Raw genomic sequence first — 23,617 nt, 5'->3', positions numbered from 1 at the left:
ACCATGGAGCAGTGGTTTTATGTGAAGGTCCTTATTTGCTTGTATTGCCGATGTTTCATTGCTATTCCACAGACTGACAACTGGTGGCAGTGGCACGCCAAGATACACAGCAATGAACACGAAAAACATAGAAGAAGAAGAGTGCTGGCAAGAAAACACGGATGTACACGGCGACAGTTTTAAAACACTTTTAAAATTGGCTTTGCAGATGTTTACTATGAAAAGGAAATCTTTTCAATTTGTTGTGTGGTGAGACACTCTGAGTGTAAACACTGAACCTTACCAAAAACTCCACGGGGTACCTTTAAAATAAACTGTCAACACAAACTGACCCAAGTGTTACAAACTAAGTCCGACTTGGTCCAATTAGTTGTGACGATCCAAGACCTAGGGTGAAAAGAAATCTCCTCACCTCTGCTGTTCTTGCACAGCTTCGACCTCCTGTTCCCTCTGGCTCACCAATAAAAGCCACCAATGCGCTGTCGACACATTAAACAACTACAGACGTGTTCTGCCTAATTCAATACTGCCCTTAACATCCTGCGTGGGCGGTGTCGAGCATGCAGTATGTGGTACTGGCATCATCACAGCTCCATTTCACGGACCCATTCAATGCAGGCTTTAAAAAAAAAAAAAAAAAAAAAAAAAAAAAACTCTTTTTCTCTCACCATCAGCTCTCTTGAGGCTTCAAAGCCTCTCCATCTCTTTATTGAGTCTCATCAGCAATACTCCTATTGGTATCTTATTTACACGGGCTTTTACCTCTTTTGCACGGTCAATACACTCTGTGTCTCATTCACTCGCTCACATTTACACATGAACCGCTTTTTATTCCAAGGCCATTTTAGCACAAATGGAAAAAGAAAAAGAAGCCTTAGCTTTTAGTGAGATATTTAACTAATGACCATGAAAACACATCTGATTAATTCATATGATGCAGGGCTGCGGTAGCTGTGCTAAAACAGCTGCCCCTCAACACTGTATACTGCGGAGTGTGCGCTTGTAAATATTTGATGGCCTTTTGACCTCATTAGCCATGATTGAGTGAGCTCTCCGGTGCACACTCATATGTCTTAGTCACCGACTGGAGATACAGCCAGAATGGAGCTCAAGCTCAGCCATTACTGTGTGTATGTGTGTGGCCAGGTCAGCAGTGGATCAGAGGCAGAGGGAGAGAGCGATGAGGGTGGTTTATTCAGTGACCTCTGGGCCGGGCTTGTTAAGAGGTTTCTCCGTCTCTGGCTGCAGACTCCGCCACAGTCTGCCCTTCACCAGAGGAGAACATCACAAATAGAGAGACGGAAAGAAAAGGAAAAGGCAGGATCCTGCAGCTATTTATAGTTCTCTGTGACACTTTCCGCCTTGTCCCCAAGCAATCATTGACCCTGCTCGTCTTCCTCCACCTCTCCAGCTCACTCACCTGCCGAATGTCACTCCTATTTAGGTCAGCAGAGCCAAGGTGACGGCGCATTAAAGGCACATGTGAGGCCTCCAGAAAGGGATTAGATCCCAGGGACTGATATGACAGAGAGGAGAGCGGTGACGGAGGGAATGGGTGCAATTTGGATGTGGCAACATGACTCAGAGGAGTGCGATTTTGTTTGTTCTTATTTGCCTCACACAGAGGACATGAATGCTACAGTTGACATACACACACACACACACTCTGCTATGATCCTCTGTATGTCCAGATGCTGCCCTCTAATCTCAGGAGTCCATAGCTGTCCCAAGCACTGACAGATAGAGTGGTAAACAGTATTGACGCACGGTGATGAGCAATTATTTGCCCGACCCAATTGGAAAAATGATCGTCAGAGAAGACATGGCTGGCTGTCGCCGGCCAGAAGGGTCGGACGGACAGACGAAATGAGATCGGAGTGGGCTGAGGGTTTGTTCAGAGCTTTAGCCCTTTCATAATGATTCCTCAACTGCACTTCTTTTTCCTGAGAGAGCAAACGGAGGGAGACAGCTCGTGACGAGTCGGAGAAACCGAGGCTGAAACATTCAAGTGCTTATCCATAATTAGGTTAAATAACGAGAACAACGTACAGCTGCTTTTTCGCTACTCACAGAAGTATGTTTCTTTTTCCCCCGTCCGTCTGGCAAACTCTCTTGCAGAGACAAAAGAGGATTTTGTGCAACAGTATGTTTTCTGCTCTTTCACTGGCAAAGTCATAGCCGTGTCAAAAGGAGTTGTTTCAAGCTTTAGTTCTAGATTACAGCCTCCTCCCCAGAGTGTCCTGACAATGTTAATGTCAAAAGCTTGTTCTTCAGGGCATGGCTAGCAGAATAACATGGCAGCGCAACTCTATAGAGATGTTTGTTAAACTAGAAAGAGGGCAAAGTGGATTTCATCAGTCCATGATGAGGTTATAATGTACATCTAAAGAGGACATGGTAATAGGTTCCAGTCAGCGTGCCCTGCCCTGGGGAAATGGGATTTACTGGCCTCTCGATCTGTCAGGTTCAACTAACTCCCCCCTCTCTTTTTCTCTTATTGTGTCTTTTTCAGTCATCCACAACTGTTGTACCACCGACTACTGTATCTCTCTGATTCTAACGCACAGCAGAGCCACTGTGTTGTGTGAACAGCTGTGACTTCACTCCAAGTTGTGGGAATTGAGGTGAAGATGCATCAGTGCGATCTGAAAGTGTTTCAACCTAATAAAAAGAAGTGGTTGTACGAGTCAGCACAAACACGCACAAAGACACTCTCCACATTAACAGTCAGTGTGTACATTGCTAACAAGTCACAACTATTTAGCATGAATAAACCAGGACTGCAAAACTACCCAGCTATCAAATTATGTGAAACGGTGAAAATTTACATTGCATTTAGTCTGAACGCATCTTCTTACTGGTCAGTAATAGTGAGCGCTGGAGATGTGCCAAGCTGTACCGTGGCTTAACCAAGAATATTTGAATGGCTGCGCATGGCTTTAAATGCCAGTCCTTTCTTTTTTTTATGTTTTATTCACTTCAGCCTCCTTTTACTCTATGACAGCCTCGCTCTTCAGTGAGAGCAGAAAAAGAGCTAAAGAATCTGTTTCTTTTTTTCTGCTCTCTCTCTCTTATTAACAAAGACCAGGATACACAACTTTCATGTAGCAGCTTCTCATTCTGAGCTGTCACTGACCATCGCTCTGCCCGTTTAAATGGCAAACAGTGCCCTTTAAACTGACTGTCGCTAACTTACACGGATGCTGTAAACGTAACGTGACGACAGACCGAATTTAAACGTGACTGGTGTCAGTTTTGTGTGCTCTCTGCGAGCCGGTGTCTGCACTCTGACGAAGACCATTTGTGAGAGAAGAACATCCACTCAGTAACACCGCTGTAAAATCACTAGCATTTCTGTATCTCCAACAATGTTATAAGTCATATGTATCAATCACCCATCAGTATTTGGATCATGTAGCCCTTGAAAAATAAGGTGCCAAATTTAGCTGACTGCACCTTTTATTGCAGTGTCACACTTGAATGAGACATCCCTTGTGAGAACATTCTCTGGCAACTGCAAATGAGAAAGTTAATCTGTAGAAATGTCAGTCAAATAAACTTGAAAGGGAAACTTTCTTCTCACCATGACCCACATGAGCAGAATATTCTCAAAGATGTGGAGACATGTTTGATTCTCGCAACTTGTCTGTGCCCCTGCCCCTGCTACGGACCCCGTGCCCCGGTCAAGTACGTGCTCTTCCACCAGCCCGACAACTCTCTAATCTCCCAGTCAGCAGCCTGACACAGCCTTCAATTTGGCCTGTATGAACCCTAACATCCCCCATGTACTCACACTAGCATCAGCAGCCACCAACCGGCTGGCTGTCTGCAAAGTGCTCCTCCTAGTTTCCTCTCTCCTGACTCAGACCAGCTACCTGCTGGCTCTGGGAGTTCCGGGAGCAGAGATCCAGACTACCAGCTGGGCGGGGGTATGACCCTTGTGCTCCTGCAAAAGGAGGTCTGTGGGAGGCATCAGAAGCCCACTGAGGAGCTACAGGTCATGGTCATCCTCAGGCCCCTCTTAGCCTTGTAGCAGTCAGGGTTTGATTCTCTGCTGAAGGCTGTTACAGCCTGATGCTGTGCGTACAGCTGGACACCCATCACCTCAAGGTAGCAAGGAGAAGAGTGGGAAGGGGTGACATTTGAACTCACCCTAGTCAGACTCTGCATTGAGCTGTGAGGTTAAGGCAGGCCACTACTCCAGTTACTAAAAGCACTAAAGAGCCAGACGAAGAGGAAGAAAGAAAAGTAGGCAAGAGAGAGAGGTCACAGGTGAAGAATATGTGGAGGAAGAAAAGAAAGAGGAAGAAATGACAAGCGAGAAACACAGCACAACATGGAGGCAGAGCAGCAAGACACGAGGACAGAGAGAGGAAGTGAGGAGGAAGAGGACAGACATATGAATGGAGAGAAAAATGACTCTTGAAGGGGAAGAAAAAGAAAACCAAGATAAGCAAAATGCATGTCAGGAAGAGGAGGTGGCCAAGGCAGAAGAAAAGAACAGAGAATAAGAGACATGGAAAACCAAAGAGGACAAAGAAGACAAAGAAACAATGGACATGATGAGCGCATTGCTTGCAGATATGAGAAAGTGTACCAGGTGAAGTGAAAAAGATGCAGCGTGTGGAAACAGGAAATGAAGGAAAGATAGAAAATGAAAGAAAAAACTACAATTGTGTCTGCATGCTGAGGAGCACTCTGGCACACTGCACTGCAGTATTAAAAGTACCCACCTCTCCATTGCACATTTAATGTACTGTATAAGCACAACACCTCACTCCACTGGGCTGAGCACAAATGCAGGGAACGTGGATCAAAAGACAAACTAAAAAAGAATAAACCAGCAGTACTCCAACAGAAACACCTGCTAATTCCCCCTAGAAAGAAAAGACTACAAACCCCACCGGCAGGGCAGCTGAGGTGACTCTGGAAATTAGGCCGATCCAAGATGGGCTAGATTTAATGGAAATGGAGAACCACGCTTGTCAGCCAAGACCTTTGAGAAAAAAATGTAAGAGCCACAGTTCATGCGGCAGTGCTATAGCAGCATGCAATCACAAACCTAGCAGCTGCAGAACAGTGTCATGGATGGAGTAGATTGAAAGTCACTGACATATAGAAAACCACTGAATCCCCTCTGACCTTCCTAAATGAGTGTATCGGCTTATCAGGTGAGGAGTAAGACATCAGCCAGGTGTTTTATCTAGACATTTCAGACAACACTCCAGCCTGCCATTGCACACAGGCATAATGCATTAACATTATTACTAAAAGAGACCCTATAGTTTATGGGAAAAAAAGCATAGAATTGGAGTGTATTATGGAGCAAAGCATAACTACAAACACTTACCTCAATCAGGGTCACCTACTAATCTAAAGTGCTTCCACCTACGCACAGAGGCAGTGCAGTGGAAGAGTAAGGGATATAAATGAAGGTAGGAAAGGTGTAAATTTGCCATAAATAATATAACAATGTAAAACACTAGCAGATTTGTACGCACACAATCTTTCATACTCCATACTACCCACACTGCTGATGACATCTATATTAATATGTCGAGGTGTGTGAGGGTGTGTGTGGTGAATGTGATGTTGCCTAGTTTTTTGCGGGCGGAGTATCCCTGGTTATGTCACCGACTTTACACTGATGTTATTTTTACATTTCTAGAAACATGAAAATAATTTCTGTTGAAACAAACACAACAAAATGGGACATGAAACATTAGACAGTGTAATGTAAAGTTAGTGTACAAGTACTTTACTAACCTGCAGACTTAATGTGCTGGTGATATTGGCTTTGGGCAGCGATATGGCCACACTGGTAATATTGGTCTTCTCCAGCCACTTGGACAGCAGCTCCAGGGTCAGCAGCTTGTCCAGTCTGGCCAGATTCTCAACGTGGAAGGGCAGCAGGAGCACCAGGCTGACCTTGCCTCCCCACAGAGGCGCCTCCACAACCTGCACCATGTTTTCCACGTCTTCATGGTGACGGTACAAACCTGGACGAGAGGACAGGAGGAGTCAAGGAGAAAAGGGAGTCACCCGAGTTCTCACCTGCTTACATTAAAACAAACTCAGGAAGAAAGCGAAAGTCAAACTGAATCTGTTTAAAAATAATGTGAATGCAACCTGCGACAGGATGACAGAGGACCACTGAAATAATCCTTTTCATGAATTGGAAATGACATTATAATATAAAATTAAACAGTGTATCCCTCCAACATCTTTTACTGCTGTCATAACAGAAATTCACTCTGCCTCGTTGTTGTTTTAAGACAATACATAAAATATGAAAAGCGTGTTAAATAAATTATAAGGTACACAGTGATAAATAGGAGGGAAGCAGATTGGACCTTACAGATGTTCAAGCCATTTTAGAGTTTGATTCCTTTTCACTTCATTTATTTGCTGGCAGGCCTGCAACAGCGACAGACTGTGCTTTTTTTTTGTTTTTACCTGCTCTGTGCATCATCATCACTTTGGTGTATTTCTTCCCCAAGAAGGTACGACGATCTGCGCTCTCTCCGCTGAACTCTCTCTCCCAGAGCCCTGAACACACAGCCAAACAAACACACAGCTTGACATAGATACATTACATATTGATATACTGTATAAGAAAATGCTAAATGATTGAAAGAGGTGGAAAGGTGGTCCGCTAAGTTAAACAATGTTGATAGAATACACATAGACCTCACACACGGCGACAGCCCTTGTGAATCATTGATTTGTACTGCCTATTAAAAAATGTCTACTCTTCTCAAAGCCGTGGAGTTGGGAGTGCCATACTGAGGCAGTTATGAGGTCCTTAAGGCCACAGCGTCCCATTCAGGGTTCACCACATTTCACTTGGCCCTGCTAACCCCATGACAGCTGTCAATTTAGGAGGGGAAGAGAGTGGTGGAATTACTGTTGTAATAACCTCACAACACATTGCCAAGGCTGCTAGCCCCACTCAATAGAGCAGGGCACATTGGCTAGAGTTAGAAGGTCGACAGATTATGACTTGTACTTATATCATTCTTTGTGAATGACACCTGGGGGCCAGCCAGGGCTTTAACTAATGATGACTTTCAGTATTGATTCATCATTTGAAAAAAAGTAATGCGCTCATGACACAATGCTAAGGTGCAAGGAGGCCAAGACTAATTGCTTGGCTTTATCAATAAATACTTGCGGTGGACAAAGTGTGTGGAACCTTCTTTTCTCCATATTAATGATTCATCGATTTGTCTATTAAATGTCAGAAAATAGTGAAAATAGCAAATCACATGTTCCCAGAGCCCAAGGTGACATCTTCAAATTGCTTCTTTTTTTTCTTTTGTCCCAACAGCAGTCAAACAGAATGAAAGTACTCAATTCAAAATGATATAGGACAGAGTAATGGAGCAAATTCTCTCATTTGATAGTGAATGTTTGGCCAAGAGATAAAAACAAGAGTCTGCAGCTCTGTCAGGCTGTGCTCAGTTACAGTCGTGTTCTGAGCTACATGCTAACATCAGCATGCTAACATGCTGACAATGACAATGGTAACATGTTGATGGTAAGCTGGTGTAATATTTACTATGCTCAACATCTTACTTTAGTGTGTCAGCATGTCTGATAACAATTTGTAATTTGCACTAAACACACCTGAGGCCGACTGAGGTCCGTCATTAGTTTGGCAGGCGTTTAGACGTAAACCAAACTACTGGACAAATTAAAGCTTAGACCTGATGATAACGATGGATGAAAAGTTGAGGTATGATCAAAGTTATTACACATGATCTTGAAGCGTACGTCAATATCAATTTCATTTCCCCCCGGCATGCTAGCACAAGTCACAGACATTCGATTCGCTTCCTGTAACATCAGAGAGAGAAATATGATCCCAGTGGAATTCACAAACAACTGGCTGAGGGTTACCTAAAGTGGCAACCGTGTTGTTTAAATGATGTCATGACGATGAACATTTTCTGTGTAAATACTATGAGGTCGTATCGAGCTGGGGTTAAATTGATGACCTCACCAGCATGCACAGCAGACTCGTTTGATCTCCGTGAGCGGATGTGTGGGTCCGCGTGTAGACAAGCGGACCTGCGCTGCATTATCTTCTTTTGAAGAGGACAGCGCCGCAGCGCAGAGATCACTCGAAAAACCTGAATCTATTAATATCCATCGACAATAAACAATGAAACAATTGCACAGCTAAGAAATCCAATCGCTCACAGACTTACCAATTTATACTGTAAACATCAGGCAAAAAGCAGAAGAGAATCAATGAGACCGACCGGTTCCCTCTCCTCCTTCATCAACTTTTGATTACAAGTGGTTATGGTATTTCAGTGGCTATTATTAGAGGTTAAATATGTGGGGACTTGTTCTCTCTTGCCATTTTTTTCTCTCTCCTCCTTCTCCACGTTGTTGCATTAGCTTCTGTGTAACTTTCTCTCAGCTGTTTTTTTCTTTTTTCCTGCAATCTTATTTTTCCTCTTCCGTCTCCAGTGTTTGTTTGTCTAAAACAGGAACAAAGCCTGAATTAATTAACTAGTGTGGACTGGAACTCCCAAGGTAGGCCTTTTACATCCCTCCACCATGTCTGTCAATCTCTTTCACTCTCTCAGCAGGCCACCCTCTATTTCTTTACTTTGCTTGGTTTTCAATCTTTACTTTTCTCCCGTCTCTTTTACTCTGCTTCTCTTTGTCCCCTTCCCACCCAGAAATCTCTCCTTATAATGCTCTGTCTCTGCAGTCCTCTTGCCATTCTCTTTGCCATCTCTCTACTATAAACATGTTCCACTACTAATTGCACCTGACCTTCCCTTTCTTTGAATGCTGTGTTCAGCCCAGGGAAGGAGGGACAGCAAAGAGCTTTTTAAATCCCCCCCCCTTGAATAATTAACTAAAAGGAACCAAAGTGAAAAAAAAACAAAAAACAAAAACAGGCAAGGAACCAGATGCCTGCTGAGTGCCAAAAGAAATTCCGGCACTATCTCTGAAACCATTACATTATCACACACTATCAACTGCCTTAGGACCCTGAAATCAAAGACAAATAAAAAAATTAAAAAAATGCTACAACAAACCAGAGGAAGCTAGAAAGAGCAAGAAGCAAACTATCGACCACTTTTAAATTATGAATCAAAACTAAAGGAATCCAATTTCCCGTAATCTAATTTGTGCGCCGCAATCTGCTGTATAATCTAATTTGTATATTTCCTCCACAAAATTAATGAACCGACCAACGAGGGTCGGTTCACAGAAAAAACTAATTTCGTAATGAAGTCAGAACATCAAACAAAGAAAATTAATTAAATTGCTTATCAATGTATAGTCTGTCAGGGAATGCTATTTTCAGAGGGCTGTCTATCTGTTGGCAACCTGTTTTCACTTCAGCAGCCTTGCCTTCTTTGCACCTAATAAAAAGAATACCTGCAGGAGGAAACGGAGGGAATAGAGGCAGATGGACACAGATAAGGATGTGAACAGGAGACACGTGGGAAGAGGAGAGAAAGAGGAGACAGGGTAGATTAGACACGTGATAAGGGGCGACAAAAGCAAAAAAACAGAGACAAACACCACAAAAAAGAACAAGTACAGAACAGAGGGATATGTTTAACACGTCATCGTCATCATCGTCTTTGGTGGAAAACAAAGATGAGATTCGACATCAGCAGGAATCGACTTGTTCTGAGAAAGAGAGATGATAAATTCCTGAAAAGTTATCATGGACAAAAAAATGTATAAATAAATAATAATAATCATAATAATCATAATAATAGCTATTTCTGACTAATGAGAAACTAAAACCCAGTTATTAAAATACTGACACCATTTAACAGCCTAATAAAGGCAGAAATAAACCTAACTATAACCGTTAATGGTGCTTTTTAAAGGAGGGGCACTATGATAACTTCAGACGAGGATTATATGGATATGGTTTTGGGATGCAACTGTTAAATTATAGATGGATCATCTATCCGACTGAATCTGTATCGAAACACTGACTAGTGCTCACCCCTGCAGCCCGTCACAAAGACCAAATCTGAGCCAAGCTGCGCCGCCGCAGACTTGGAGCGTTCCAAGCACAGATGTTAGGCATGACACCGAGGGAGAGAGTCTGGACACTTGTTACTCAATTATTTAAGATGACACATCACCCCCCAATGGAAGATGAATAAGCTCTCAGTGATAGACCCCAGAATCATCCTTTATCTGCTGTGTCCACCAGCTGGAGTCCACCGCATGAGCACACACACACACACACACACACACACACACACACACACACACACACACACACACACACACACACACACACACACACACACACAGGTGGGCATACTGGCACGAACAAGATAGTGGGCAAACTGGCGCATAGGCTGTCTGTGCAGTCTGAGCACTGAAAATGGTGCACGTGCACGCCATATTAATATTCTAAGACCTCTCATCCAACGCAGCAAACAAGTCCCGCATAGAGACGTCCCATAATTCCAAATGACTCCACAATTACAAAGCACACCAGTCTATTTCAGCTCCATTCAGTCCAGCAAAACCTCTGCGTTATGTGTCTACATCCAACCTCTTATGACACTGGATGTGCACCATAATGAAATATTCATTTGGGTATGCATCATTTACTGTCACAGCCCATTTTGACTTGTTTTGGACACACTGACAAATTATGACACGTTGGCTTACTATTTCATAACCATCATTTCCCTTTACCCAACCAATGTCATATTTTCCACTACTTTGTAACCACAAACCAAAGTGTGCATGATGAGCTGGATATAATGAAGCCTGCTTTGTAAACTAGTTGTTTATCTACTGTGCACTATTTCTCCTCACCTTTAAAATGCAGGGCATTGGCCAGTATCAAGGCTCCGGCCTTAGCCTGGATTTTTGCCTCCAAAGGAGCTCCTTCCAGTCCACCAAGCCCGGCTTTCGCCCAGCTATGGAGCTGCTTCAGGTCAGCCTTAGAGTCTCCCTTCCCCAGTGGCCGATGCTGCAGCCTGAACTTGGCCTGGCTGTCCTTCACAAAGGCCTGACTGACCGCAGGGGCCTGCTTGGAAAATACAGCTGAGGAAGTGTGCAGGTTAAAGGCAGTCACATTGGCTTTAGTGAAGCTCTTCAATGCCCCGGACAGAAGCTCCGCAGCCTGGGCTCCGGCCTTGGCGGGGGAAGGAGTCTTAAGGAGGTCTTGGAGCTGGCTGGCAGTGGTGCCTGCAGAACCACCACCCAGCGCTTCGAGTGAGGACGCCACAAGCAGAGGTGAAAACAGGGTGTTTACTGAGCTCAAGTCAGAGCGAAGGGCCTGGTACAGGCGCAGACCCAGAGCCCATGTGGGGTCACCCAGAAGAGGAGGCGGGCGAGGTGGAGGGCTCGGTGGGGCGGCAGGGCTATTCTTGGAAGAACTGGTTGTGCTGCCCTGCACCAGGAGAACTGGCAAAGACAAGAGGAGATACACAGCAAGTCTGGGCAGCATGGCAGATCTAGGGGGAAACACAGGAAGGGCAGTCAGTATGAAGGTTTGCATCCAAAACACAAACTGTGTGGAATGAAGAGAATGCATTCCTCTAATTTGTAGAGCAAAGAAGATAGCATTATTCACTGAAGATATTTTGACTGATTTTTAACAGTGTAACAGCTACTCATGCTGTTACTGCACCGTTCATGTTTGAGATGAACCAATATAAACACAGCAAACAGCAGCCCCTTCTCCTACAGTGCCACAGCAGTAAACTTGATGTGTAAATTCCTCCCCACTTGGCAACGTGGTTATTATCTCACCCGCTGCGCAAAAACCAGAGTGTGACAATTAACTTTGATGAAGTTTCAAAGGAAGATTTTTGGTCTAGGATTGAACAAGTGGTTGAAAAGGAAAAAATAAAATGCGCATTTTTCTCTCTTGCCTTTCAAAAACAGAAACCCGACTCATTGACTTTACCGAGCCGGTGACAGGAGTGACTGGAAACATCTGTCGTCTACCTCAGCCGACGCTGTTATGATTTCCTCTGCGAGAAAGCGAAAGAAGGAGAGACGTGTTTGTTCAAATTTACCGTTATTTAATTCAAGTTTATCCCCTCTGCTCCGCGGCTGTCCTCTCAGCTCTGTGCTCCAGAGGAAGTGGGGCTGGGACCGGGCTCAGACGTGGCAGCACGCAGAGGAAGTTCAGCTCAAACTTCACCAGCGGACGGTGAACTGCACTTCCAGAAACTTCCAGAGCTCACAGTAAAACGTCCCTACAACCAAAGTGAAATGTAGTGACAACAGTTCAAAAAAAAAAAGCGCCGTTCCGTTTCGGTTCAAACTTTACATGGAATCCCGTTTTTAATACAGATATCACCGCTAAACATGCAGCTAGATGTATAATAATGTATTAATGTTTGTACAATCCATTAAAGTCGCCTACCACTGGAAAAACTGCAGGGTGAGGTCACTCTTAAGTCACTTGTGGTATCTGAATCCAACTGGTTTATGCAGACATTATACTTTTATGCTTTACAAAACCATAATTAAATATCACAAAGTCCCTGTAGGCCTACGTTATAGCTGTTCCAGGGATTATGTGCATGTAATGCTGGCCCTGGTATAGGTTTTTAAAACGAACAAAAATCCTCCAGTTGTAGTAAATGAGGCGTTTCTCCATACATTCAAAAGAAAGCTTTGTGGCTTCGCCTGGATAATAAACCCTCTTGTTCTTGGCTCAGTGGGGGTTGTAGTTCCCTAAGCGATTCAAGCGGGGTCGCTAATGGTCTTCTCATGCCTCAGCTTAGTGACCCTGTGCGAGACGGCAGCATGTGGGCCAGGGCCTCCCAAACTTGACACCCAGGCCTCCCAGTGGGAAGGATGTAGAGCACAGAGCCAGCGGGCTGATTGGTTTAGTCAGGAGCATCCATCTGAGGAGTTTTTCTTCCTCATTATGATTTGGTCTTAAATCTGTTTGCATTTTGGGAACATTAATTAGGGCAGGGACAGTAACATTCATATTCAAAAAGGGCCCTCTTTTAGATTCTTCAATGTTTTAAGTTCTAGTTAATGAACTTAAATTTGCAGGGGGAACCCCACACACTCACCCACACAGTCCCAGTCCACCGTAACACCCACCCCACCTCACTTTGCAGCAGTTATGATAATGTAGTCCACTGTCAAGGAAAAGTAGGGCAGACTATGCAAGCCTGTATTATGTCTGACCCTTCCAAATGTCCTCATTCTGTATTCTCCTCATTTTCTTGTTTTTCACCTCCCCAAATTGTACCTGCCCTCTCCCAAAGCAGAACAAGGAGTGGAGAGCAGATAACTTGTAACACACGGCTTCGGGACAGGGATTATTGCCCAAATTGAAAGATGGAGAATGGTCATATAGGGTCCTAATCAATAAATGTAGAGATAGACTAAGGAGGCTAGAGAAGGATCAGAGAGGGATATGGAGGAAGATAACTGCTCGAGACCACCAATGCTCAGCAATCAGGCCGAACATGACAGCTTGTAGACCCAACCAATCATTTACCCCAGCCAAATCAATAGAGCTCTCTCCGAAAGATAGCCATCAGCAGCACTATCTGGAACACATTCACAGCAGAAAGCACAAACACACACTGAGCACTCGCTGCCATTCTCGCTCTCCGTCTCTTTTGCAAACGCACCACACAAATATACACACATTTATCTTGCAGACACTTAGTTATCTCACTTCCTTGGAAATAAGACACACATCATCTAATTAATACTCCGAGAAGAGGACTACAAAAACAGTATATGTCAAACTGCACCTACTGCGATCACGAAATAACATCAAAGGGACACTTAAAAACAAAACACATACTTGCACACACACACACACACACACACACACACACACACACACACTTTCATTAGCGGCCTTGAAGCCACACTGACAGGCTGAGGATACACGTCGTTGGTGATGAGTCGATGTGTGCAACCTCAGAGGTCGTAACCCTCACCAGAGGAGTCAGCGCCCCCTCCTCATGGGACCCCCCCCACCACCACATCACAGTCAGTCTCGTCAGTAATGAGCAGTGACACACATTACAGTGCAGGTGATTCATAAAAAGCTAGCTTGCGCCGCAGTAAAACGAGCCCCCGGGGAACTGCTTGGGAACCTGAGAAGCTCCTCAGTCAGTGGATTGGGCATCTAGGGATTTATAACAAAAAAAAAAAAAAAAGTTGCACTTTAACCACAATGCACCTCCACATCTTTCCTTTTACCCCGCCCCTGAGGGGATCACCTGCATGTTGCCTTACTTACCCTCACCTATCTGCACCTTGTCCAAGTCACGAACCCCAATTCAGTTTTCCAGCCCCAGATGTCATTGTCTTAGGCAGTAAATGTTGTACTTCACCTCACATGTGATCTGTTTACGCGGCCATCGGCCATTGTTGTTGGTTGTTATTGAGGTAAAACGCCCCTGGCTCAAGGGCCTCGGCAAAAGAATCAACACCTTGCAACAAAGGCCGTTATTGTCCATGCCAACTGGCCTAGAGCTATATCCACTCGCCCCATGCCCTACTCCTGCTCCCATTTTCTCCGTTTTACTTCTACACACATTCACTGGTTCACACATATTTTAGTGTTTATCTTATTCTACCCTTCTCTTCCCCTTTGCTCTTTTCAGAATGAGATATTTCACTTCATACCACATTAGCCCGGCTTCCTTACACTCCTTTTCACTCCGTGACTTCATTTTCTTTTCCTTTCCTTTTTCATCCATGCCTATATGTTACTCTGCCTGAGGTTTCAGTAGTTCTCTCTACACTCCTCCTGCCTCTGGGGCCTCCACACACACATACATCTAATTCCACCTCTTTTCTTCCTGGGAAGAGAAGTGACACAGGACATAAAGCAGGCAGAAGCCCTTCGCCATAAAACATACCTTAAACAAAAACATAAACTTTTCTCATTAATACATGAAAATGTTCTCCCACCTCCACCTTCTCTGCAATGTCTCCCACCTTCTCTTGCTCACTGTCGACCCATTTCCACTCCACTTCTCACCTCCTCTCATTCCCTCACCCCTACTCCTACTCATTTCCCATCTCTCCTCTGATTTTCCTTCCTCTCCAACGCCATTTAAATCTCTCCTCATCCCTCTGTGTCTCACAGATTTTGGAGTCCGTACAGAACAAACAGCGTGTAACATGTGAGCTCCTGTTCTCGTCAGTTCTGCTCTGCCTGTCTGTCATCAGCTCTGGCCCGTTTCAGCCAGTAGAGAGCTGGTGGACAGGTCCACAGGGCCCTGTTGGTTTCTATCAAGTTCCATTGTGGTCCTTTCAAATTAAAACTCTTACTTAATGTCTGGCAAAGCTGCTAAACTGCAATCATGATTTTCACTGGAGCATTGCCTTAACCCCAGCTTCATCTTTGCTGGAGATCTTGAGCCAAACCTTGATCATAAATACAAGGTAAACACATGTCAGTCTAACAGTATTATTCAAAGGTCACCAAAACCTTGACCTTTGCAGTTTTTATTTTTTTTTATTCACTATGTATCGAAATCAGCCAAGGAAAAGAAAGAGTGATGAAGGAAAACAAATAGCCACAAAAGTAAAAGGACAACTGAAGGTAACAGCTAAAAAAGATGTTTAGGTTTGATTTAATGATCTAAAAATACACATTTTGGATGAGATTTGGGGAGTGGGAGATGAGTGTGTCCCCCAACTGGGATGTTTTTTCCCCCCACTTTGAATCTAGGGCAAAACTTTATAAGCCAGTAGGAGGTATGGGTGGACAGATGGAAAAGAAGGGAATATGTGTATTTAACCGATGGAGGGAAGAGAGAGGGGGCAGTGGCAGTAGGGGTCGGGGTGAACATGTTGAACAGTGCCAAAATCACAGACACATCTGCTGTTCATCTCGAATGTTTCCAATAAGCTTTAAATGTTTCCTGCAGCCCTGTGAAAGTGCACAGAGCTGCCAAGACAGGGGGGGGGGTTGCTGTTTGATTTTCTTTGTGTCTGTGGTGAAGAAATAGGTGGTCTCTCACCTTTTTTTTCTTTTTTTTTTCTTCATTAGACGTTGCAATAAATTACCCAACTTCAGTGAAATGCACAGAAGTACAAAAGCAAAGATACACTTCTCCTTGGGCACACATCTACACAGCAAGAAAGGCAAATAAGTGGCTTTTAATGTGTTCAGTGAGTCAGACAGAAAAACAAATGCCAGGCACCCACAAGAGCACACAGCTGCTTCAAGCAAGTGTTGACAACTATCTTTATAGGAATTAAATATTGCTCTTAACCCCACCCCCAGTAACTGACACACACCTGTGAATCAGATCACTCAGGCTCCGACTCCATGACATTAAATCAACATGTTCTCTTTTTGACGCATCACACAAACCCGCACTTTATGTGGCCAACACGCAACCGCATACACACAAACACACAAAGAACTGTCAGAAATATGGATACACACTTTCATAAGACAGATATGTTGACACCCACACCCACCCACCCTCATATACATACACACACACACACACACACACACACACACACACACACACACACACACACACACACACACACACACACACACACACACACACACACACACACACACACACACACACACACACACACACAGCTTATATCCTCTGGCTGTGAGTTTGCCAGCAGCCAGCTGGTACTGTCATGTCTGATAGGCTGGAACAGAGACAGAGACAGAGACGAGGCCGAGAGAGGGAAGAAGGAAGGAGGGAGGCAAGCTGGGAAAATGTCTACAGCAGAATGCATTAGTAAGACCCCTGTCTGTCTGTCTGGATGAGTGTGTTAGTGATTGGGAAAACTGTATCAAACCCTGGCAACTCATTAGACTATCTCATTTGGGTCCATAGGGAGTATTCCGCCATCCTTCATTTCATATCCTCTAAACTACGGGACGTTTTAATTTCTCTGCAGCTCTCCTCTTTTCTCGAATAACCACCCGTTTATGTTTTTGATCTTAAAGTTTGTAATATCTAAATAAACTAAACATGATCATGACAGTGGTGAATGCTACTTTGACACTTCACATAAGCAAAAGATAATATTATTGGTGCTGCTTCATCTAGCTGTTAAACAATGTTGTTTTTAATAAAAGGGAAATAAGTGAGATTTCTGCTGCCCTGCAAGGCAAAAAAAAAAAAAACATAATTAAAATGTTGTTGATCAAGAGAAGTCACTCAGCAATTATTCCGCAATGTGATTTCTGGCTTTCAAAAATAAGCTCAGACTTCAAGTAGACAGAAAAGCTTCTCACAAAGCAGTATTATTAAGCCAGTATTTTGCAGTAGTCTGTATTTGCCTCCAGACCAGACAATTTTTGCTTGGTAATGTGAAAAGTGGCCTTTAAGCTTTCATTTTATTTTTAACTGTGACAGTGGAGAGTGACGGGAGAGGCAGGAGAGAGAGAGGATGGGGGGAGGGCCCGGGCCCGATTTGAATGCAGGTTGCTGCAGTAAGAACTCAGCTTTGTCAAATGGTTCTCGCTTAAACCGCTGAGCTACCAGTGTGCCCCATGTGAATATGTTGTTTGTGAGAATTAATGGCCACATAGATAGAAGCTGATAAAAGTCATGGATTTCTTAATGCAAAACCAACTGCCCACTGAAGACAAATGGTCCTTGAGATTCAGCATCTCGTGTAATTGTCCTGTTTCAATTTGCTATGTTCAACTTTGTCTGTAAATTTCGCTAAGACCTTGGACATACAGACTGTTTATGAGACAAATTTTGGGGTTTTCAATCTGTGGTGTCTTCAGAGAAAAGTAAAGAAAGCTTTGGTTCTCTATATAGAAAGTCAAAAGAAATGTTTCGCACATCATTAATTCATGGAGACAGATGTCATGGGAAATGAAGTTGTGGCTGATAGAGAAAGTGAAAAAACTTGGGCTCAATTTCATTCAATTTTGTTTCAATTTTTCCAGAAATAAAAGCTGTAGGTATTTGTATAAAACAAATAATACGAAGAGTCTACAGCCATGCTAGCAGCTCTGTGCGGTTGATCAGAGATACATGCTAACATTAGCATGCTAACCTGCTCACAATGACAATGTTAATATGCTGATGTTTGGCAGGTATACCATGTTCATCATCTTAATTTACTATGTTAGCATGCTTACGTTTTCTCATTAGCACAGCTGAGGCTGATGGGCACACCATCAGGTTTGCAGGTATTTAGTCAAAAACTAATCTCACTCAGTCAAAAACAGGTGAAGTGCTACTGAGCAAAATACTTCAAAATACTACCTCAAACGTTCCAGTGGAGATGATGAATGGTGAACAGTAATGCATAAATAGGAACCATTATCTTTGGGGTATATACAAGTATTTCTTTGAAAAAAGTGTCATCATTTTCTATTCTTTTAAAGAATGAAAGTCGTTTTCTTGTCTATGCTTTATTCATTAAGCATTTAGTTCATATAATTGATAGGTCAATATGCCAGGTCTTTCGACAAACAAATCTTAAATCAACAAGCTTGTAAGTAAAAGATACAGCCTACTAACTATTTTTCTTATGTTAAGATTATTTTCTGGTCAATCTGGTATTTTCCAAGTCAACAAAGAATTTTCATGGTCAATTTCAGGTCTTATTAGGGGCAACCATTAATTTTCATTTTCTCTGTACAAATATAAAAAGTATATTTACCTCACTATTACCCAGACATGTTAATCAGGCTTTTCATAACTGGGAAAAATGCTTATCTGGGTCATTATAAGCAGGTTGTGATGTTCACAGGTATTAACCAAAAAACATAAGTCTATCAAAATGAGTGACGTATCCTGAATCATAAATAGCTGTATTGCATAAGAATGTCCTCAGCAAAGTTTTAAAGTTTTATTCGAACTTATGGCTGCCCTTTAATTATGATAAAACTTTATTGCAAAACTTTTTATGGTTGTTGCTTAAATTATATCGTGGAACTTTTACACTTCTCCCTTAAACAGACCTAATATTCATACATTCAAATGGTTTTTGTTATTGTAATGGAATTCCTTACACAAAGAAGAGTCATATATCACATATTCGCTTTAGCATAACCCCAAGAATGCGGTGACATTTGAACAGGATATTGTTAAGTCCTCACAATCACAGCCAGGTAACGGCCTCAGAGATTAACATCCGTAAAGAGTATAGTAGAGCTACCATCACCTGTTCCCATGTTTTATTCACAACCTCTCCCCATGCATTACCATACATATTTATAGAGATAACTGCATTTACATGTACATGGACACCCTTGAGCATGTGCGCACACACACATACACGCACATGCACACAGAAGTTCAGCCTATCCCTGAGGGCTGAAGCTGTCATTTTAGTCCTTCATAGCAGTTACTGTACGTGTGTGTCCCATGGAGTACACACAAAGATCAATTGTGTGTGGGTGTGTGGGTGTGTATGCGTGTGTGCATGTGTGTGTGCGCACTTCAGATTGACTGATAGATTATGGCTGCGGGGCAGGTGGGCATTGAGTCATCTGCGGGTGTTGGGAGGTGGATGGATGGAGGGGAAATAGGTGGAAAATTTGGGGGCAGGGAGGGGGGGGTGAGATGAAGTTAGGTAGAGGTAGACTGTCGGTCAGGCTGCCACTCAGCCTCATGGGAAACAGGTTCCACCGCCGCTTAAGGGCATACCAATGGAGAGAGGAAACCAAAATAATGTGGGAAAGGAAAGCAAGGCAGAAAGGGGAAAGGGTAAAAGGTCAAAATATGGGACACAGGGGGGGGGGTTTGGTTGACTGAGAGATTCAAATGAATAGTGTCACTGCTTTATTAATCATACTGCCTCAGAAAGGTGGAGGGAGTGTTAGACGCGGGGGAAATCACAGGAACATGCATAAAGATACCTCAAAAAATAGGGGAATTCTGGTAAGCAACGAGCAAAAGTGAGAAAGAGCGGATGAGTAATGCCACAGGAATGAAAGACGAGGTGAGTGGCATGCACAGGCAGAGTAAAAAAAAAGCATATAAAAAGAGCAAAAAAGAATCAGAGGTGTAATATATCACTGTGGCTCTGCTTCCAAATCAACAGGTGATGTGAATGCAACGCCGTCATGCTGGGTTTGGGGCGACAGGGTTGAGACGTGGGGGGGTGTGGGGGTGTGGGGGTGGGGGGTGTGACTGCAACCTTGTAAAAGAAGGGAAAAAAATCTGCTCTCTCCATTCTCATTATCCCATCATCTCTCCCTCTCTCTCCAGTTTGTATCAAAGCTTCTCTGTCTCTCTCTCCCTTTCCACCCGCGTCCCCAACTCCTCTAAGCCTCTCTGCTATCGCTGCGGCAAGGCTTAAGATGGAGGGATTTTTGCCCTCTTCTCCCTCCGTGTCAGTTCATTTCCAGTACAGAGTGCTATACCCGTAGCCTGCATCTATCAGCAAGGAGATATAAGCTGCTATGAATGTCAAGGGTCAACTTGTGATATTATTCCGCTGTTAATGGCCCACCATGTTATAGGGCCTCTAATACCCCTGGAAATGACTGCTCAGACAGCTGTATAGTGTGTGTGCGTGTGTGTGCCACATCATGAGGCTGTCAGACCACCTTGCAGGGTGTCACATGACTAATGCTCATTTAAATCGTAAGCAGGACTCAAACTCGCTCAAATACTTTTTGTGGACTCATCCACATCAAGCAACACACACACACACACACATACACACACACACACACACACACACACACAGACACAAACACACACAAACACACATCGACATACACACAAACACTTTTGACCATTCATTTGCACTTCAGCCCACCCGCCTAAAGTTCTGACCTTTAGTTTATAGTTCCGCTTTGGCCCTTTACTTTCTCTACAGCACTACAAATGCAGCAATTTAAAAAAAAAAAAAAAAAAAAAAGGCATTTACTGGCATTTAGTCAAAGTGTGCACATGTGTTCGGGGAAAATGCAGCCATGCATTAATTCAGTTTGCATTCATCAGCCCTACCCAGTGTGAAGTCAAAAGATGTACACCGAAAGGCTTGTAAATATAACTTCACTGTAATTCCAAAGTGGCCACAGGTGCAGCCCTCATGCATTTATTAAAACATTTGAATTTTTAAACTGTTGAATTGCATTGCGTTGTGATGCCGATCTGCAGATTCAGTTCATGTGTGTCCCCTCCTGCTGCAGTGGGTAATAAAAGACTCTGCAAGGCATTCAGGGTTTTTAAAGGGGGCACTTTCCACCACATCCTAATTTTTCGAAGCTTCCCACAGACGCAAGTTCAAGAGTAAACCTTATATGCATTACACCGTAGGTCTATCAGTACGGTCTTTTCCTCTTGGAACTGATGAGACCGATATCGTGGGATTACTGGAGCCTTGTGCAACATTTAACCATTAATAATTCAGTCTCACTTCAGTTTTGAGACCTAAAAACAAGTACAATAAACAAAAAAACCCTCTCTGCTGCATAATACATCATCATTGCAACAAAAAAGAAGGGAAAATGTGGAAATGTGCTAAAAATTCTCATCGCATATGATGGAGTGTATCATCTCTACCGTTGTCTCAGCTGATTACAGCATTTATACCAAGGTACTGTACTCATAATTTGATAACCATACATTAATGATTAAGAATTCTAGACATGGCGGTTTTTAAATCTCATTTAAGGCAGAGAACTTATATTTTATAGTCTCTGGATGACATTGTTCAACCAAGCTATAACAGATGTCCCGAGGACTATCTGATTGGGTCCGATTCACTTCTTCTGCCTGAAGTGGCCCTGCATTGTTCTCCATCCAGTTCTAATTTCAAAAGTTCTTTTTTTCATTTTCTTAATAAAAGCACTGGAGAGAACAGTGGTGGGAAAAAAAATTCTGATCCTTTCAGAAAAAGAAATACCCCATTGCAAAAAAATACTCCCCCACAACTTCAAGTCGTTTGATACTTAACTTAAGTAAAAGGATAGATTTGCAAGATTTGCAGTTTAATTCAGAATAAGAAGTACTGATTCTGAAGGATGGCCCCTTTCAGGGTATTAAATTATCAATTAATTAAAGTGTAAGCAGCATTTTAATGTTAGACAGTCAAGGTGGAACTAAATGTGACTACTTTACAGTCAGTTGCATGTTTATTTGACACACCTAGCTCAAACTAATGCAGTGTAATACAAGGGTCCTGCAATAAATCCTACCTACATTAAGGTTATAATGTGCACTATACAGAGAGGTGTTTCTGTTATTTAGCCTACAGGGTGGACAAAACAATAGAAACAAATGTTAGCATAACAACAGCACCACAATCTTCAGCCTCCAAAAGGAGCACACAGCTGCATCAAAACCTCTAAAACACAAACTGAACATTATGACCTTCATGAATAGAGGATTTACTGCAGGCCTGCTGCATTACACTGCATTAGTCTCAGCTCGAAGTACCTAATACACTGAAAACCGACTCTATATACTATAGGATAGTTCACCCTATAACATTTATTATATGTTTTGAACGTAACATCTTTATCTGCCTTGTAACTAGTAACTAAAGAAAATATGGTGAATTCAAATGTTATTTCCCAGTGAAATGGAGAGGGGTAGAAGTAAGTAAGCTGCACAGACTGGAAACACTCAAATAAAGTAGGCTACTTACTTTTCAACTCTGCAGAAAACATGTTACCAAGAGAAAAAAAGAAAAAGAAAAGAAAAAAAACAAAACAAGGTCCACTCACTAGACTTTGGACTTGTCAGCTGCAAATAATGGTTTTCATTAAGCAAATAGAGCAGGCTCCGGCTTCAACACAAGCTTCAAGGAAAGATATTTCTTTAAGTCAGTCCTAAAACAACATGCCTGTATAGTATGTACTGTGTTTGTTTGCCGTAATCATGCTTTCAATGTAAGAACTAGAGGCCAAAATCTATGGTCCTTGTTCCATGCAGAAATGTTTCTGAGCTAAAAAGACTAAGATTTCCTGTATTAGCTTTTGTCCCTCATCTCTTGCATTGGAAGCAGATTAACAAGGAATTTTTAAGGGCCAGAATGGACCAGAGGAATGATCAAAGCAAGAACATGTGCTTTCATGCAATCACATGATAAAACGTGGCTGTATATAAGAGGGCGCTGATGGTAAATTTTTATCTTGGTTCAAGGATGGTTTCAACCACCTTGATCTTTCTACGGCCGTCCACACTCTCCTGGTCGATGACCTTGACTGTCTCCCAGTCAATTCTGTGACCTGTTTTCGACTGGTGTCCAGCAGTCATCTGATGTTATCTGCTGCTAGTGTTTATTAGATCCAGGGTCCTCGCTGTCTCCCCAATGCAGTGTTTCTTATGACTTCTGCAAATGTTGTTATACAAAATGCACGTGGCCCTCCTGTAGCTGCAAAATACAGTTAAATGGGCAATTTGTGGGGCGTCGTGTGGCGTAGTTGTCTAAGCAGGCGCCCCATGTGTAGAGGCTACAGTCCTCGCTGCAGTCGGCCCCGGTCCGAGTCCCGCATCGGACGGCCATTGCTGCATGTCATTCCCCCTCTCTGCCTCCCCATTTCCTGTCTCTCTACTGTCCTGTCCAATAAAGGCACAAAAGCCCAAAAAATATACTTAAAAAAAAAAAAAGGGCAATTTGTAAGTGTTCTTTGCCGCTGAACGTGGTTTCTTGTCGTGAGTGGGTGGTAATGATTGTCACTTGACAAAGA

At 43.1% G+C, this 23,617-nt stretch overlaps 1 protein-coding gene across 3 annotated transcripts in view; it reads right to left on the bottom strand.

Annotated features, from left to right (window-relative positions):
• serpinh2 (serine (or cysteine) peptidase inhibitor, clade H, member 2) overlaps positions 1-23,617 on the bottom strand; it is a 32,401-nt gene that overhangs the window by 4,690 nt on the left and 4,094 nt on the right. For 2 of the 3 annotated variants that reach the window (XM_056369838.1, XM_056369839.1), the window contains exons 3-6: positions 12,039-12,221; positions 10,828-11,471; positions 6,457-6,549; positions 5,767-5,999 (exon numbers count right to left, since the gene is read on the bottom strand). In XM_056369838.1, the coding sequence (XP_056225813.1) occupies positions 5,767-5,999; positions 6,457-6,549; positions 10,828-11,464 (963 nt within the window). In that variant the 5' untranslated portion in view covers positions 11,465-11,471; positions 12,039-12,221. The other variant, XM_056369840.1, reaches the window with a different exon arrangement.

This window comes from Seriola aureovittata, chromosome 23 (assembly GCF_021018895.1).
Source record: "Seriola aureovittata isolate HTS-2021-v1 ecotype China chromosome 23, ASM2101889v1, whole genome shotgun sequence".
In the NCBI taxonomy this organism is placed as follows: domain Eukaryota; kingdom Metazoa; phylum Chordata; class Actinopteri; order Carangiformes; family Carangidae; genus Seriola; species Seriola aureovittata.
Note: the sequence above shows the minus strand (reverse complement) of the source record. Positions and strands in the feature narration are given on the sequence as shown.